This window comes from Myxocyprinus asiaticus, chromosome 31, assembly GCF_019703515.2.
Source record: "Myxocyprinus asiaticus isolate MX2 ecotype Aquarium Trade chromosome 31, UBuf_Myxa_2, whole genome shotgun sequence".
NCBI classification, from domain to species: domain Eukaryota; kingdom Metazoa; phylum Chordata; class Actinopteri; order Cypriniformes; family Catostomidae; genus Myxocyprinus; species Myxocyprinus asiaticus.
Genome location: NC_059374.1, coordinates 35,017,627 through 35,037,435, shown reverse-complemented (window position 1 = coordinate 35,037,435; position 19,809 = coordinate 35,017,627). Strand labels below are relative to the sequence as shown.

The 19,809-nt window shown below is 37.9% G+C and overlaps 1 protein-coding gene across 1 annotated transcript; it reads left to right on the top strand.

The window, feature by feature from the left end:
* The first annotated feature begins 12,796 nt into the window (after positions 1-12,796).
* Positions 12,797-19,788, top strand: LOC127422170 (uncharacterized). The gene is made up of 9 exons (XM_051665507.1): positions 12,797-12,854; positions 13,009-13,034; positions 13,128-13,185; positions 15,390-15,493; positions 15,568-15,673; positions 15,778-15,829; positions 15,939-16,077; positions 16,282-16,396; positions 19,778-19,788. The coding sequence occupies exons 1-9, from the start codon at positions 12,821-12,823 to the stop codon at positions 19,786-19,788; spliced, it is 645 nt and encodes a 214-aa protein (XP_051521467.1). The 5' UTR covers positions 12,797-12,820.
* Positions 19,789-19,809: the final 21 nt, after the last annotated feature.

Here is a 19,809-nt window from a genome sequence, read left to right as displayed (position 1 = left end):
AAACTACATATCAGCTAACATAGCATACTGATACACACATACAGTTACATACTACCGAACTATACAAGACAGTTTACTGTTGCACTGCAGTTATGTTGCACTATTGTATGTTTTGTATGTCATATGTTGTACTACAATCAAGAAACCAGTGTATTTGCTTAAATTGATCCTGTATACCTGACTTTTAGTATAAAGAGAAGATTGTTGAAATTATTTGAAAGTTATGAAGCAAGGTAGCTTGCAATTCATCAGCGTTAGCAGGCAAGATCAAGTTAGCTAAAATTACACAGATAAATCGTTATGGCACTATATTTCACATGCTTTGCAGTTATGTAAGCTTACCTGTCCAATAAGAAGAACACCAATTCAGGGTCGGTTTTGATCCCCAAAACCGAACGAAGGTCCCTCCAGGAATCAAATGCCCTGCCGATGTTCACTCTAGTTTTCGCTAGACCACAATCACGTTCCTGCTTAGCCAGATGGGATTCAGTAGAAAATTATTATTATTACCAATCCTTTATCACACTTAAAACAACAAAATTCAACTGAGGTGAAATATTAGGAAAACATGGGCTGTAGTACAGTATGCTCTGTAGGGTACTGAAAAGGTTTTCCGACTTGTTTTGGAGCAGTCTGTCCTTCCTTTCAAAATGTATTGAACTTGATCTTGTGTCATTGAAGTCAATACAAGCTGATGCTTGTAGAATTTTTAAATCCTATGCAAAAATTGTAAAATGAAGAGATGTAGTATGTTCTGTAGGTTACACAAAACGATTTCCAACTTGTCTGGTTTGCTTCCAAATGTGGTATGTCTTTTAGAGGGCGTTTAATTCAGTCATCTGTCCCCTTATGTACTCCTAAAATAACTCAAAGTGGAAAATGTTGATTTGGTGCATTCCTCAACACTTTTCTAAAGACCATCATAACGCAACGAATGACCTTTTTTATAGAAAAACATGTTCCAAAGGCAATAAAAGAAACAGAAATGTTTTCATTGTTGCTAAAGGGAAAAACGTAGCATTAGAAGATATAATAAATGAAGCTGATGAATTTCTGTAGTTGGCTAAAGTGGCTTTAATCTCATAGTGTTTGCACTCAGTAAAGTAAAATGTTAACACTTTTTAGACGGCCCCTAGGTTCTTCACCGCACGGAATTGGATATTCAATGGACGTTCGCAAAAAAAGTATGACATTAAACAAATACTTGCACATTTTGATCAATTATGCTGAATGTAATTGGCTGTCATACATGCCGATGATAATAATTTACTAATATTAACCTTTTTACATAATTAGAAAGCTACTGAATGAGGAAGTCCGAATGTGCGAATGTGAAGCTAACTTTACCGCAGTTTAAAAATAGACACCTACCTGTCGCACAATTGTCCGTGTCTTCTCTTATAAAGCAGCAGTTTTAGCGTAGTAAACACAACACATAGTTCCTTCCAAAAGTATTGTTTAGTGTCAAACATGCTGAAGATTAGCGGACAGGCGGACAATTATTATTTTTATTTATTTATTTATTTATTTTGTGTTTGTTAATTTATTTCCACCTTAATCTATACTATCCTGTTTTTTTTTTTTTTTTTTTTTTTTTTTTTGTAATTAACTATTTTTATTGATTCCATACTCAGATTTAAACAAACAGCACAAGAATACACGGAATCAACTTTGTTGATCAATTATATATGCCCGCTCATCCCTCACCCAACACACATCCCAGTGGTCAAACATTGAATAACAACAGATACACATATAAACAGACATTCCAAAGAAAAAACATAAAATTAACCAACAAAAAAGAAAAAGGGTTCCACATATTAATTAATTTACATGTATTTAATCAATATTGTCCCTCTCCACTGCTCCTCCCTGGCAACCTTCTAGGAAGGCCAAATATGTGCCCCACTTCTTAGCATAAGCACCCAAACTGCCCAGCCGTCTGTCTCTTCGAAAGCTGCCACTCTGCCCAACTCGGTGCACCACTCATGAAATAAGGGCGCACCAGCCGACTTCCATCCCCTAAGAATTACCTGCCTGCCAATCATCACGCTGGTAAGGACCCAGTTTTTTATATGTTTGTTCATTATGTTAATGCCCGCCCCATCACCCAAAATACAATGTCTGGGGCAAAATAAAATCTGAGTACTCAAGACCTCACAGATAAAATTCTGAACCCTCGACCAAAACTCTTGAATCTTAGTACAGAACCAAAAAAACATGGGCTATGTCCCCATCCTCCAACTGGCATCGCCAACAAGTAGGTGTGTCTTTAAGGCCAAGCCTATACAATCTAGAGGGAGTCCAATAAAAACAATGCACAATCTCAAATTGAATGAGGCGCACCCTTGCATCCCTAGACATACTGTATATTTGACTTTTTTTTTTAAATCCTACCTCATTCTCCATCTTCCAGTATTAAATTCAAGTCTCTCTCCCATAACTTCTTAAGAGATGTTAAAACCCCATCCCCTAGACTCAGAATTAGCCAGGAATAGTACACTGAAGCTTCATTACCTTTTCTAAAAGCAGCAAGCACCATCTCAAGAGTGTCTGCCACTTTAGGGGGCTGCGTACTACACCCAAAGGTGGTACAGAGTAGATGGCGCAGCTATAAGTACCTGAAGAATTGAGATCTGGGAATCCCAAACCACTGTATTATATTTTCAAAGGATCTCAACGCTCCATTTTCATACAGGTCACCCAGTGTAGCAACACCCTTCTCAATCCATTCTGTCCAGTAGAAAGGGGATTTGTTAATGCACAATTTAGGGTTCAACCAAATACTTGCAGCAGCGTTCAGGTAAATGTCCGAATTGAACATGCAGGAAACTTTTGTCCACACTAAATGCATGTGCGAGATAACAGGATGTCTTTACTTCTCCGGGCAGCTTGGTAGAAAGACTTTGCAATGGCAAGATAGGGGCTCTCTCAGGTGGAAGTGACCAATGTGCCAAATATCTGAGACCAAAAGCATAATAGTAAAACAAAATCTTGGGGAGACCTAACCCACCTTTATCAATTGGCCTATGTAACCTACTGGAATGCAACTGAGGGCGTTTACCATTCCAAATAAACGATTTAGCTATACTATCAAATTGTTTAAAATAAAAGAAGGGAACTTCAATGGGGAGAGACTGTAGTAGGAAGTTGAATTTTGGAATACAATTAATTTTTATAACATTAACCTTCCCAGTCATAGATAAATGTAATGAAGCCCACCTGTCACATCACTTGAAAACCTTTTTATTAAATGGTCCAAATTAAATCAATCACTCAAATTTGTTGGAAATAAAATGGCCAAATTCTTAATGCCCTGCTTGGGCCACTGGAAGGCGCCGGGTTGAAAAGCCGTTACATAGCAATACGCTGTCAGAGCCAAAGCTTCAGATTTAGACCAATTCACTCTGTATCCTGAGAACTTAGAAAAGGAATTAATAATTATGTGGAGGCAAGGCATAGATTTAGTAGGGTCGGAGACGAATAATAAAATATCATCTGCGTAAAGCAAAAGCTTATGCACCACACCTCCCGCCACCACCCCTGGAAAATCATCATTCTTTCTTATCGCTGCTGCTAATGTTCCAGGGCAAGACAGAACAATAAAGGGGAGAGAAGGCAACCCTGCTGGGTGCCCCTATCCAGAATAAAATAATTTGAAATTAATCCATTCGCTACTGGGTGTCTATAAAGTAACTTAATCCACCCAATAAAAGTATTACCAAACCCATACATTTCCAAAATCTTAAAAAGATAATCCCATTCTACCATATCAAACGCCTTTTCAGCATCAAGTGAGATGCAGCGACTGGAGTCTGATCATTTGCCACTGCCCACATGACATTAATGAAACGCTTAATGTTATCAGAAGAGTTACGGCCCGAATAAACCCCACCTGATCTATATGTTTAAGAGATGTCATAACTTTACTTAATCGTTTAGCCAAAAGTTTTGAAAAATCAAGCTGGATCAGGGAAATTGGACTGTAACTCTTACACTCACTTGGATCTTTCTCCTTTTGAAGAATCAGACTGATCCGGGCTTGCGTCATAGTTGGTGGAAGTTTTCCATTCTTTAATGAATCCATATAAACTTCTAGCAAATTGGAGCCAGTTCTGTAGCATAAGATCTAAAAAATTCAGCAGCAAAGCCTTCTGGACCGGAGCCTTGCCTGTAGGCAAGGCCTTAATTACCTCGTCAAGCTCCTTCAAGGTTATCTCAGAATCAAGAGAATTTTTTTGCTCAGTCGTCAGTTTAGGAAGTTCTAATGGCTCCACAAAGTTTCTAATATCCTCATCAGTAGACGAAGGCGTGGAACTATAAAGATCAAGATAGAATTTTTTTAAAGCATTATTAATATCAATGGCTGAGGTAAATATTTAACCACCAGCAGATTTCACTGAGGGAATGGTAGAAAAAGACTCTCTCTGTTTTATATATCTAGCCAATATATACAAATATCTGTAAGACCAAGATTTTTACACATCCTGTGAAGCGTCAATGTTGCTGTAGGGGGCTTGCACACTTTTGCTTCACTAAAGATTAAAGTCTCCTCTCAATATTATATAATGAGGGGTGCCAGCGGCTTGCAATATCCCTTCAAGATCTATAAAAAAGCCTTGATTATCAATGTTAGGTGCATAAATATTAGCCAAAATAAGACTTTGTCCCTGAATTTCAGCTAAAACAATAATGACTCTTCCTAATTTATCTTTAATTTGTTTGAGACATTTGAATTGTAGATATTTACTTATCAGTGTAATGACTCCCCTGCTCTTACTCGAGCCAGCACTATAGAAAACACGCCCCCCCATATCTTCCCAAATTTTTCAGCTTCCTGCGGAGAAAGATGCGTTTCTTGAAGAAACACTATATCGTATTTCTTACGCTTAAGATGAGACATAACCTTCCTTATTTTTATGGGGTGCCCTAACCCATTCACATTCCACGTGGAGAGATATATGTTATACATTAACATTTTAAATTTTGGCATATAAGAAAAAATAGATTGTGTGTCAAAAACAAGATTATAAAGACCACATTCCAACATTAGTGCAACAATCAAACCCCGAACATCCGTTAGAACAAAAAAAAACTACAGAAAAATCATGCGCATTAACCCCGCGCATCCCGCCAAACTCAAACAGTCCATGCACGCCTATGAGAACCCCTACGACAGCCTTGCTGTCAGATTGCTAAAGTCTGGTGTTTCTATACAAATTTTGTGAGACAAAATTACACAGCAAAAGATAATCTTTAAAACAAACTCCAGCCAATAGGTGGAATAAGCACAAAGAGCATGTAGATTCATCCATAGCACTGTCCTGAAGGTGTGTTACTCTACAAAATAAACTCCAGCCGATAGGCGGAACCAGCACAAAGAGAACACGCAGATTCCTCAAACAGTCAAGCGAATATTCAGTGAGCCGGTTCACTCGGCTGCAACATGAGAGCCAATTCATTAAGTGATGAGCTGTTTTCTCACAAAAGCAGTTTATTCAGCACACTGAAGCATCTCCTCCATTTAAAAAACGGCCTCTGTCTCCTCGAAAGTTTACTGCCCATTTAATGTCAATGGGACCACCGCATTATGCTATTTTATGCTAAGCTTGAAGGCTCTCCTATGTAAAAGGTTCTGTTAAAATGAATAGGGCACATGTAGAAAAGGATGTCCTGCCTCACAGGTAAAAGAGCCAATCACCTTTCAGTCAACTCAAGAATGCACATGTGCATTAGCTGCACCAGCATGAAAAACAGCAGATTTATTTAGCTTGATCGAAAGAAAAAACAAAAGCACAGCTTACGATACCATTATTGCCAAATTTCACTGCTGATTTGAAATATATACTTTGATTGTAACTTTGTCCAATCGTTTAGGAGAGTTTGATATTTCCCCATTCAAGTATATTGGAGCTGTACTTATATGCCGCTTAGCTGCCCGGGAGTGTTCCAAAGATGGCCACCGAGTGGACTGACTCTCCTTCAAAGAGACTTTGACCATACTCATATTTATGTTAAAATTCCAAGTAGACACTTTCTTACCTAAACGACTGGATTTAGATATGACTCAAGCACAAAGTTAACATGCACTGTTCAGAAGGTAAGTAGGCTGCAGTAAAATATATAGATTACCATAATGATTATTATAAGACCAAATAATAGAATATTATATCAGTTATGGTTTAGCCTACATGAACGATGACGTCGATATTTAGGCCAATATTTCTTTCTGTTTTTAAAATAAATAATATCAGAAAAATCGTTGTGTCCGATAAAATGGAGCTTTAGAGAGTTTAAGAAGAATTTAGTTTACTAGGCTATAATAATTTTATACTGCTACAGTAATAAGACCTGTTCCTAATTTCCACTGATCACTCCCCCCACCTTCTGCCTCTGTCATTCGTCTGTCCTGCCTCTGTTTTGTATCTCATTTATCTTTTCCTCCCCATCCTTATTTTCCTTCACTTCACTCTCTTGACTCTCTCTCTCAGTTGTCAGCTTGTGGTTGGATGAGAGAGAGCTCAGATTTCTTTGATTTATTTTTGTTCACTGATATATTTCCACTTGCCATTTGTGACTTCAAGGTTTCTTTAGTTTCAAACAATGAGACTAAGTAGAAGAGAGGTTCCTATCTACGTGAGTAGCACTTTCTCCCTATTTTTCTGTCTCTGCCGGTGTCTTTTAGAGGAAATATTACAATTAAATGTGTTAAGTAATATATAATTGCTATGTAGGTCTGCAAGGAAATACAGTGGGGTCCAAAAGTCTGAGACCACTGGTGAAAATTGATATAAATATTTTTTGTTCAGTATACAGCATGTTTTCTGTGTTATATAATTTTTTTAAAATCCTAAAACTTTACGTTTATTTCCAGGTTTTAATGGGAAAAAAAACAACCCAGTTTTTTAATGTGGTCTCAGACTTTTTGATCCCACCATATTTTAAAGCATTCTTTAAGTGTTATATTTTTGTATATATGTGTGTGTTTTAGGGCCAAGCAAAGGTTTTTGCCCTGATTCCCTCGGTTCAGGAGGAAGAGGTATTTGTGGTTTTAGAAAGCTCAACTCTACTACATGTTCTGCAAACTAGAATTCACTCCATGCTGTACTTCATTGTCCCAGGTAATAGAATACCTAAACCATAATATGGCAAATTTTACAACTCTTCCTTTCCCTTTCTCTCTTGCTCAATTCTGCTGACATTTCAAATTCACACTGCTTCATTATTCTGCTCCAAAGCATCTGAGCAACATTTTAATATTTTAAATTGTATATGTATATGTGTTTTTGGATGTTTGGGTCAAGGACTGTAAACATTCCAAGGAACGAAAACGAAAACCGGAAATTAACAAAATTCATTTTTAAATGTTGGTAACCGGTTAATAACCGGTAAAATTGTATTTATGAACTCAAAGTTCTAAATGGTTCATTACAGTAATTACAGTATTTCCTGTAGCCCAAAAAATGTGGCTTCTCTCTTTTTATTTGAACTTGATAAGCATGTGCTTTAATTCTGAAGGAAACTGCTGCATCACACATTTCTTTGCCTTAATACACATTGTGAATGTAGCCTTCTGTGATATGCTGAAGACCTATGTATATATGCACGATTAATCCAGATGCAACAAAAATATTGAGGTAAAAAGTACATTTCTCAGTTGTTTCAAAGTCTTCACTGAATTGTTAGATATGATGCATTCATACAGATTTGATGCTGCTGGAGATTTGACTGAACTGCAGATCTGTAATTAAAATAAATATTTAAAAAATAAAATAATAAAATAATTATTAATTAATTACGTGTTTAAAATAAATACATTAAAATTATTTGCCCCATATAAGATGAAGTTTAGTCCAAACACGCCCAAGTAGTGTGTGTGCATGCATGCAGGAGAGATAGATTTTGGCTATTAATTGATCTTATGTGGCCAGATGAATTTTTTAAATATTCTAAATATACTTGGGAATACATTTATTGAAAAGACATTATTTTATATAGGCTACTGTCAGTGGCGTAGCGCAAATGGCGGTGGCCTAACCGCAAGAGAGGAGGCGGGGCCCCACACCATAATCAGATTAATTCACCCTTTTCTTCAATATCACGTACAAGTGCTATTGCCCCTGCCATTTGCTAATCTATCTTCCGTCAAAAAATTTTTTTGGCTTTCTGTATATATATATATATATATATATATATATATATGAATTTGTTGGACTTTTACACATGGATAAAACTTGTTAATTGCAATGTTTTACAACAAGTTAGTCTGATTCAGTGCATCTTGTGAAGGAGTGAAATAAAGCATCTTACCTTTAAAAACGTCCTTTTCCTTCTTAATTTTTCTGTGCAAACTCCTTCACAATGTCTGTTATGTCCATCTGATGTGCACGCTTGCTTTCAATGCTGAGAACTGCAAGTCCGGAGAGTCTATCCTGGCTCATTGTGCTTCTCAAGCAGGTTTTTATTTGTTTTAGTTTAGAAAAAGACCTCTCGGCACTTGCCACCGTGACAGGGATAGTTAGAAAAGGCTTCAGAACAGTAGCCACATTTGTGACACTTGGAAGAATAGATGCATGCTTCAGGAGCAGCAGCTCTGTCAGATCTTTAATTGATCCCGTTTCAATTGCTTTTATTTCTGACTGAGGGCACTTCGAAACGAAAGCAATTGGGATGGAAAATCGGAGGAAATGTCATTGTTGTAGGTCATTGCAAGTGTTTCAGCAAATGCATGCAACACATCATCAGTTGGGCTCCTGAGCATTGGGCTCCAGGTTTTGGATATGTTTCTGCACCCCAGAATAAATGGCACTCATGACAATCGCCCCGTCGTATCCTTGGCCTCTGCAGATTTTAAGTGACAGTCCCTTACTTTGTATCAACTCAAGGATTTTTGTTTGGAGAACCTCTGCAGTTTGACCGGTTATATTCTGGAATCTGAGAAAATTCTCACAGACATCAACTGGATTATAATTTTCATATTTGTGAACACTATCTGAAAACCTGACTGAGTTGATCAATTTTACTGACATAGTAAAAGTATGAGTAGTGTCCATTATGATTGAATAAAATTCTGCCTCCTTTATCTCAAACACAATTTGGTCATCCAACTTCTGAGACAACAACGCAATCAATTCATTCTGAATTGCTGGACTTAAACAACTGACATGACTTTTTTATCCAGTAACTCTCGCAAAACACCGGATCATACCGGGCTAACAGCTCAATTACTGACTAAAAGTTCCCGTTGTTTGGGTCACCCAGTTTTTCATTATGTCCTCTGAATGCTAGATTACATGAGGCTAATGTCAGAGTGATTTGAGTGATTCTTGTGACTCTTGTATTCGCTGTCAAGTAGATCATAAATTGTTAGGTCGTTTTTCCATGTATCATACATTACGCAAGCTGCTAGATGAGCACATGAAGATTCGTGTTTCTTTATTTTGCCCAAAAGGCCCTGCCAATCATTAATTCCTACAGTCCAGGACTGATGGTGGGACAGACCTCCTGTCTGCAAAAAGCCAACACGGCTCACTATAGGCACGGTCCATATTTGGTGAATAACACAGCCATTTCCGAGGAACCTTACCCATCTTAGAACGTATTGAAATAAAAATCTGCCATTTTTGTCTCTGGGATATGGTCCCTCTGGTTTACATGGTCCCACGTTAAGTATGGTCCTCTTCACATTGGGATCAGTTAAATCAACTGGGAAGTTCGCTCTGTCTGTTGGATAACGTGTATCTGTTACCTCCTCTGTAATATTTTCAGTGCTGATGTCATCTGCCTGACGGTGAGACCTGCTTTCAGCTTCGGGGTCTCTGTCTGGCGTCGGGTTAGTTAGCAAATCTGTACCCAAGTTGGCAACATGTGTTGTGTCAAACTCTGTTTCCCTGTCGAGATCTGTTTCCCTCCAGCAGATCTGTACGTGGGGTGAACAGTATCAGACAGTAACATTCTCCGCTATCAGAATGCGTTCCCCCATGCACAGACCTAAGCCTACCCAACCCTACCATACCCTACCTACCCTAACCCTAACCTACACTACCCTACCTACCCTAACCATAACCATAACCATAACCATAACCATAACCATAACCATAACTATAACCATAACCCCATACCCTGTCGGGGCTAGGGGGAAACAGATTCCGACGGGGAAAACAATTTGTTACAACAATAGCACTGTCCATGCTGGTTCTGCTAATTTCCCCAGTACTGGTGCTCGCAGCTGCCTCCCATTGATTTGGGAGAAATATAGATGAGATTTTCGGTTTGCATTGAATTACTCTTTTCGGTGTTGATGAATCCATTTTTGGGCCCCACTGAGATATTTTCTTTTACTCATTTCGTAAAGAATCCGTTATTATAGGCTACTACTATGTTCACTGTCGAAGCAATTGTGGAGATTCTAGATGATCCAGGATTGTGATTAGATAACAACAACAATGACAAAAGAGATTAATTGTGATTGGCAAACACAGATAGATGTCGGAGAATAGGTGATAATTTGTACCAAAATAAAATCCCATTTCACACATCTGTTCAATATTGTTAAATATAAGCTTTTTTATTGTTTGTGGGTCATTTAAAAATAAAGAACGTTATTTACCGTTCTATAATTTCCTTCTAACTGGTTACTAATTGGAAAGGAGGCAACAGAATGCTGGAACCGGAACGAAAAAATACAGTTTCTGCTCAGAAGGAACAAAATGAAAAACATATTGTTTTTAGTCCCTGGTTTGTGTACTTGTGTACCTGGTATGTGTTTCCATTGGTGTGTTTAGGTCATAACCAGTCAGAGACAGTGTGTGTCCGAGCATATACATCCACCAATGATGAGGTAATGTGTGTGGGCGTGTCTTATCTGGCATATGTGGAGGACGACGCTCAGGAGCTGGCTGAATACATGGTAACCCATAGTGACTGCCTCAGCGCCACTGAACACAGAGATCTGATTGGTCGATATGGTTTGAATGATAGCTGTGCCCGTGTACAGATGGATGAAAGAGTCACGCTCGCCCTAGCCAACCTGCACACCCCTCACAACCTGCTCGGCAAATCGGCACAAGGTGTGTGTTTGACGCTTTCTTTGTGTGTATTTATGTGTAGAAAAATCTAAGTAAAAATTACTATTACTATTGCTAATTCTATTTTCAGCATAACAATTTAAGTAAAAGGTTGAGAAAGGAAATAGTGCAGACTCTTATTTTAATTGAAGCACACAAGATGCTCCATGGAACATTCTCAAATCATCCCTATTCAACAACAAATTGTTAGACTGATCATATTATTTGTAATGAAAATATTTATAATAAATTATAAAACAGTGCAAAAATAAAATAAAAAATTACTAGGGGACTATTGCACCCCACTGTATGTGTGTGCTTCTTGGTTTGAGCACACTGTATGTGTTGTATGTACTACTGTTCTTGTGTGTGTATGATGGTAAAGACAAGTGCTGCACCTGTTTACTGTATACAGTATGTGTCATATGAATCTGTGTGTGTGTATAATTTGATTTCGTTGTTCCTGCTTCACATCCAAATGACACAAATGTCCGGAGATGAGCAGTGGAATTATAAATGCTGAGTACTAATTGGATTAGAGGTCAAAGTGACGACCACAAACAAAGATGTCTAAAGTACAGTGATATACTGTCATTGAAGTATTTTCACAGACGGAAACACAGAGGAAGATGTCGGTTTTATGCATAAATATATTTTTAAATGAGTGTCTTTGTGTGTATAGAGTCTCTCCTACATGTGTGTGTGCGGCTGGGTTTCTTGAACGTCTCCGAGTTTCTTCTCTGTCAGCCTGGTGCCCTGATGGCTATCAACTCGCCAAATCAGGACGGGGACACGCCCCTACAGCTGGCCCAACAGACCAATCAGCACACTCTGATTAAACTCCTTCAGCAGTAATGTATCTTAATTTCCATTAACTACATTTTAATTCTATTAAATTTGTGCATCTTTGTACTCTTTGATGTGATTTTATTTTCACTGGACTTTAAATGGCTCTAATTAATGTCTAATTTACAGCCAGTGTTGGGCAAGCTACTCAAAAACAATTTGTTACCTAAACTACCAACTACTCTGCAGAAAAATAAGCTAAACTGGGATTTTTTCACCCATTTTATCATCCACCAGTTAAAAATTGTAGGCTAATTCAGCCTGCTTAGAAAATTAATACCACACCTATCCACAATAAACTCTGAGTAGATGATTTGAGTTGCATCAATGTCAGTAGCACAAACAGTGTGGGATGAGTTATGCCCCAAAATTAAACAGTTGGAGGTTTAGAACAAATTTATAGCTAAATAATGGTGTTGCGTGTCTTAGCAAGCACACTAAATATAGGTCATTTTACGATAATTCTCATTTTATGTTTATCTTTCAGCCCTCCCAATCCATTAGCCACGCCCCTGGCAGGTGTGTCTCAGGTGTGGGTGAGCAGATCCCACCTCCTCAGGTTTAGCCACTCCTCTGGGATGCTGTGTCTGTCTGTGTGTGTGTCTAAGTACACGCCCACCAAACAAACCATACAGTCATCCATATTACTGCTGCGAGAGTGTGTCCGAGACTCTGCACTTCTAAACAAGGTCAGATATCACACAGGTCAGAGGGCAGGAGCTGTTCAGCCCTCAACATCAAACCATCAGCACTCAAATTAAAATAAAAAATTACTCACTGCCACCCCTCACATACATGCTTTGAATTAGAATCATTAATGCACTTTGGTTTGGTTTGAATAATTTTTGGAGTTTGTGTATGTGTTTGTATACTATCAGATCAAAGCATTGAGAGTGTATACAGAGAGAATGCCTGAAAGGAACACTCTGTTTTCATACACAGGTCAGTGTTGCCACTTTGATTATAAAAATTACATTCACAAAGCTGTCTGAATGTTTGTAATTCAAGTACCTGTAAAATAAATGTAGAGCAGTCATGGCAACTATGTACAAATTCACCCTCTCCCTGTCTTTCTCTTTTTAATGCAACTAAAAAGGATCACCATACTCTCTGCTTCACAATGTAAGTGGCCTGTTATTACTCATTGTACTTTTCTTTTTAAAAGTTTGAATTTTTCATTCTTTCAATTAGGTTTTTTTATTATTATTTTTACAGGTGTTGTTTAACAGCTCCTTTCAGGATGAGGATGAAGAACTCTTATCTGATGACTCTGGTAAATGTATCTATTTTCTCCACCAGTTCAGGTACAACTAAAAGTTTTCATACATAAAAAAATATATTTTAGCTTATTTTTAAGATTTTTGCATTTCAAATTCATTACAAAGTTCCCTCAAATTTAATTGAGTATTCTTTAACAAAATTAAAGGGATAGTTCACCCAAAAATGAAAATTCTCTCATCATTTACTCACCCTCATGCCATCCCAGATGTGTATGACTTTCTTTCTTCTGCTGAACAGAAACAAAGATTTTTAAAAGAATATCTCAGCTCTGTAGGTCCTCACAATGCAAGTGAATGGATATTTAAATTCTGAATCTCAAAAAAGCACATGAAGACAGCGTAAAAGTAATCCATACGGCTCCAGTAGTAAAATCTAAATCTTCAGAAGCAATATGATAGGTGTGGGTGAAAAACAGATCAATATTTAAGTCCATTTTTACTTTACATTCTCCTCCCTGCCCAGTAGGTGGCGATATGCATGAAGAATGTGAATTGCCAAAAACAAAAGAAGTACAATACGAAAGTGAAAGTGGAGATTGATAGTAAAAAAAATACTTAAATATTGATCTGTTTCTCAACCACTGGAGACTAATCGATTACCTTTATGCTGCCTTTATGTGCTTTTGGAGCTTCAAAGTTCTGGCTGCCATTTACTTGCATTGTATGGACCTACAGAGCTGAGATATTCTTCTAAAAATCTTTGTTTGTGTTCTGCAGACGAAAGAAAGTCATACACATCTGGGATGGCATGAGAATGAGTAAATGATGAGAAAATTTTCATTTTTGGGTGAACTATCCTTTTAAATTAATAAAACTTAAAATATTTATTTTATTTTATTTTATTAAAAATTTGTCAATTCAGTTTGATGGAATTTTGTTATGAAATGAAATGCGTAAATCTTTAAATATTTTTTATGTATGTACTGTAACTAAATATTTCCTACTGTAATGATATTTCTAAAAATATAAAATGCTTTTTGCCCTTTTACTGACAAAATGTGTCAAAAATGAGCACACTTTTGAAAACTTTTGAACCACACTATAAACTCTCAAGCAAACATTCCTCAAATAAAGTTTCTGAAAATGGCTTTAGGTATTTGATAAGGAAGCACATGAGTACACAAAGGTGGCAGCCAGACCTACTGCTGATTTTTTGCAAATTTTTGGTTGACTAATGTTGAACGCAGTAGCGGCTCGTGACCACAGAAATTGGTGTGGCATATCTTGCAATGAGTACTATAGGTTACGTATAAATTTATGTTTGTTCAACTTATTATTCATAACATACTAAATATGATAACTATCTACATGCCATTTACAAATTTCCACAGTAATAAAAAATGAAATGCTTATTTATAATAATAGTTTCAAATAACAGTATATTTCTAGTAAATAGGTTTGCAGTAGAATGTTTCAAATCACATACATCGCTACTGTCCCCTATCAAAATATGAACGAAAAACTAAATATGGGAAGCATAAAATTTTATTCAGTGAATACAGAGCCAAGGCTTTTTGACATACAATTTTTCGTCATACAATACATACAATGTCTTATCACCTACCCTTGTCTTTTGATTTCCAAACTATATTTATGTCTGGCTTGTCAGGACCAAGTTGTCTGATGGGCAATTTGTCTGAATTTGCAATAGAAACGACATGCTGTTACAGACACATCTGCAGTCAGTCACATTGCTGCCGCGCACTAATACCAAAGTTACCTTTGCTTTGGCTCTACGTTTATTATGGGCAGATTAATTTCTGCCCAAATGCATCTCAATGAGGGCTCATTGCAGTATCACATTTGACCACAGATTTCCATTGGAAAACTTGAGGGATGCTGTGGAGTTCGGGAGCGCAGAAGATTCTCTGCCTCACATGCTTGTAAATCTATAACAAACACAGTGTTTCGGCCAAGGGCGTAGCCAGACCCACCCCAGCCCATCCTTGGCCACTGGTTTCAGCTACATTATGACTTAAAATATAATAAAAACATATACCATGCCTGCTTTTAAACACGTCAGCATTTTAAGCACATTTACGGGTAAACAAATTACATGATCAGCAGTTTATAGTATGGATATGTTTTCAAGTAGATGAGTAATTATGTGGGGCTCTGCCCTTATAGATGAGCTGAGCCTGGCTGAACTTTATTTTCTTCTATCTTGGTTTCAAAATCCATTGTTGCGTTTTTGTAGATGGACCCACAACTCGTACTGACTCAACAAGCACTTCCCTCACTGGCTCCACTGTAACAATAACAACCAGCATCAACACCCTGCACACTGAAGATGATAATCAGGTAAAGGATTTGTTGTGGAGATGTTTCATCTAGAATTATTCTGCACTGGAATAACTATAAAGTATTTTTTTAAGGTTTATCCTCAAGACTCTTTTGACTCCGAGTCAGAATCAGAGTCCTCGGCGTCTGAACAAGACTCACCAATCCCAGACAGATCACCAGTCTGCAGTCCAAAACATGGTGTGTTTGGGTGTTTTTATTCATATGTGTATCTATTTTTTGTGTGTGTTTAGTATAAATTGAGCTCTGTGTAAAATAAGATGCATGGTTTTTCATGTTTTTAGTTCTGTACCCATCAAATGATGAGGAAATCACAGAGCTGGGAGAGATGGGAAGGTATTTGATCAAACTTCAACCTCAAGCCTAAGTATGCACAAGTACATGAAGTGTCTTAAAAACATGTTAGCTGTGATTAGAAAATCAATATTTGTTCCCATATTTCTAGTACATTGTGCAGTAAGAAAGATGAAGAAGAAAGAGATAAATTCATCCCTTCATCCAGGAACGAGACAGAGAAATATAAAGTGAGTCGAACACTTAGCTTCCTGAGGAGCCGCATGGTCAACACCAAAATAAAAAACAAGGTAAGAAAAAGGGAAAGAGAGCGAAAAACAGAGAGGAAAAGAGACTTCCTAAACTGTCCACCAATGCAAATCTCAGTGGTATAAATTATTCAGACATTCAGCTTTTTTGTTTTTTGTCTCTCTGACCAAGTGTTGACAGCCTGAAGATTGATTGATAGGATTTCTTTTCTCAGGAAACATGCTCTAATATTAACCTGTGCACAGGTAAATGCAAAGGTTGGTTCAGCCCTGCACCAGCTCTGCTCACCACAGCAGCCTCTTAATGCAGCTTGTGAACTGTGTGAGCAAAATAACAGTGACGAACTCCTGCAGTGCACATGTAAGTGTGTGTGTGTGTGTGTGTGTTTGTGTGTGTGTGTTTGTGTCTGCTATAGTTTAGGGACAAAATTGTCCTCCAAAGCAGGGTTAATTTCAGCAATGAAATCACTTACGAAAACGTTTGTTGAAGAAGAGCTTTTTGATTTTGTCAACGATATCGAATACTGGACGAAAAAGACGCATCGTGGCGATAATTAACCCTTGAAGGACCTCCCAAGTCAATTTGAGCCGGTTTAGTTATAAACACTGTTTACATCAACTGAACTTCAACCTTTCGGGCTGAAACTTCATGACATCCTCAGTGAAGGTGATTTGAACCTGATGATGTAAAAAGTATTAATTTTATGTTTTTTTTTTTGTTTTTTTTAGTTATAAAAAAGTAAATATTTTACTTACTATACCAAAAATGACTGAAATATGCACTAAGAAATTAGTAATAAGTAGGTTAATGATTTAGGATCAATTGTTTGGGGGAAAATTGGTCCTAAATCATTAACCTACTTATTACTAATTTCTTAGTGCATATTTCAGTCATTTTTGGTATAGTAAGTAAAATATTTACCTTTTTTTTTGTAATTAATTATGCAGAAGAATAACAGAAGAATAACATTTAGAGAAACATCTATTTATAGAAGAAGATATTAGATATAGATTCTAATTCAATAATCCAGTATGTTGGGGATTTCCCCGCTTGAGCTGCATGAGTTGAACGCTAAACACCGGCTAAATAAATCGCTTTAAAACTGGTTAATTACCTCACTCAAACACATACTATATATACATAAGATTTATCTTATGTAGCGAGTAAAAAAGTGAACTTGAACTAAGTTACATGCAAGTCATAATGCGTAACTTGCAAAGTTAACACGCTGTTTCTGTAAAAAACATGCTATACACATTGCAATATCTTAAATTGACTAAACACGGAAAATTAATAAGTCTCTAAAGCATGAAGAATTCAGAATACAGTAGGCTAACTTCTAAAGATCTAATACTACAGTATATTCATTATTATTTCAGGAGCTTAGAGTTTCACAACAAGGACAATTGTGCAGTATTTTGTATGTAGCCTGTTATATGTTTGATATTACATTTTCTAAATGTTTGAATATTTAATTAAAATTTGGTCTTTCACAGTATGACACTTTTTTCTTTTTGTCTTTTTGCTCATTATCATCAACTAAAAGTTTTTATTTTTGTTGACTACAATTATGTAATTTTAGTCAGAGTAAAACTGACTAAAATGAATGAATATCACATGACAAAATATTTACTAATATTCGTCAAAAGACTAAAACTGTGACAAAAATCTGTAAAAATTACCTGCTCTAAAGTGAGCTAAATCTGACAACCTCACTTTGGTGATATTCTGGGACATCATCAATTGGAAAATCAATTAATAAATTAAGCAAATATGTTTTTATTTTTTAATCAAAAAATTATTATTATTTTTTATTTTAGGGGTAGGGTAAGTCAGTGGTATATATGTAACTAGTCTAGAGAACATCTGTTATGGCTGATTTTTTTATATATATGTACAGTATATACTGTATATTTACAGTATATATACACCGATCAGCCAAAACATTAAAACCACCTGCCTGGCCTGGGTAGCTCAGCAAGTATTGTTGCTGACTTCCATCCCTGGAGTCGTGAGTTCAAATCTAGGGTGTGCTGAGTGACTCCAGCCAGGTCTCCTAAGCAACCAAATTGGCCCGGTTGCTAGGGAGGGTAGAGTCACATGGGGTAACCTCCTCGTGGTCACGATTAGTGGTTCTCACTCTCAGTGGGGCACATGGTAAGTTGTGCGTGGATCGCGGAGAGTAGCATGAGCCTCCACATGCTGGGAGTCTCTGCGGTGTCATGCACAATGAGCCACATGATAAGATGCGCGGATTGACTGTCTCAGAAGCGGAGGCAACTGAGACTTGTCCTCCGCCACCCGGATTGTGAGTAACCGCGCAACCACGAAGACCTACTAAGTAGTGGGAATTGGGCATTCCAGATTGGGGAGAAAAGGGGATAAAAATAAATAAATAAATGAAAATACACCTGCCTAATATCGTGTAGGTCCCCCTCGTGCTGCCAGAACAGCTCTGACCTGTCAAGGCATGGACTCCACAAGACCTCTGAAGGTGTCCTGTGGTATCTGGCACCAAGACGTTAGCAGCAGATCCAAGTCCTGTAAGTTGCGAGGTGGGGCCTCCATGAATTGGACTTGTTGGTCCAGCACATCCCATAGATGCTCAATCAGATTGAGATCTGGGGAATTTGGAGGGCAAGTCAACACCTTGAACTCTTTGTCATGTTCCTCAAACCATTCTTGAGCAATTTTTGCAGTGTGGCAGGGTGCATTATCCTGCTGAAAGAGGCCACTGCCATCAGGGAATACCGTTGCCATGAAAGGGTTTACATGGTCTGTAACAATCTTTAGGTAGGAGGTACGTGTGAAAGTAACATCCACATGAATGCCAGGACCCAAGGTTTCCCAGCAGAACATTGCCCATAGCATCACACTGTCTCCGCTGGCCTGCCTTCTTCCCACTCTTCCCATCCTGCTGCCATCTCTTCCCCAGAGATGGCACACATAATTCATCAGACCAGGCCACCTTCTTCCATTGCTCCATGGTCCAGTTCTGATGCTCACGTGCACATTGTAGGCACTTTCGGCGGTGGAAAGGGGTCAGCAAGGGCACTCTGACCGGTCTGCAGCTACGTGTCACCATTCGCAGCAAGCTACGATGCACTGTGTGTACTGGCACATGTCTATTATGGCCAGCATTAAGTTTTTCAGCAATTTGTGCTACAGTAGCTCTTCTGTGAGATCGGACCAGAAGGGCTAGCCTTCGCTCCCCACGTGCATCAGTGAGCCTTGGGCACCCATGACCCTGTCGCCGGTTCACCGGTTGTCCTTGCTTGGACCACTTTTGGTAGGTACTAATGACTGCATACCGGGAACACCCCACAAGACCTGCCGTTTTGGAGATGCTCTGACCCAGTCGACTAGCCATCACAATTTGGCCCTTGTCAAAGTCACTTAGATCCTTACGCTTGCCAATTTTTTTTCCTGCTTCCAACACATGAAATTCAAGAACTGACTGTTTACTTGCTGCCTAATATATCCCACCCCTTGACAGGTGCCATTGTAACAAGATAATAAATGTTATTCACTTCACCTGTCAGTGATTTTAATGTTATGTCTGATCAGTGTATATATTCACACACACACACACACACACACACACACACACACACACACACACACACACACACAAGCATATTTAATTTATCAAGATTTGATTGACTTGATGTAATTTCCTGTCCAGACTGCACCATAATTATTCATAAGGCTTGCTGTGATTCTGCCCCTCTGTGTTTAAAGGTGAGTGTTAAGTGTTGTAAGGGTGAGTGTAA

Bases quoted from the DNA above. Each gene is read 5' to 3' on its own strand.
- LOC127422170 (XM_051665507.1), top strand. From the start codon at position 12,821: ATGCCTGAAAGGAACACTCTGTTTTCATACACAG. The intron at 12,855-13,008 runs GTCAGTGTTGCC...GCAACTAAAAAG, and splicing joins CACTCTGTTTTCATACACAG to GATCACCATACTCTCTGCTT. The intron at 15,674-15,777 runs GTGTGTTTGGGT...TCATGTTTTTAG, and splicing joins AGTCTGCAGTCCAAAACATG to TTCTGTACCCATCAAATGAT.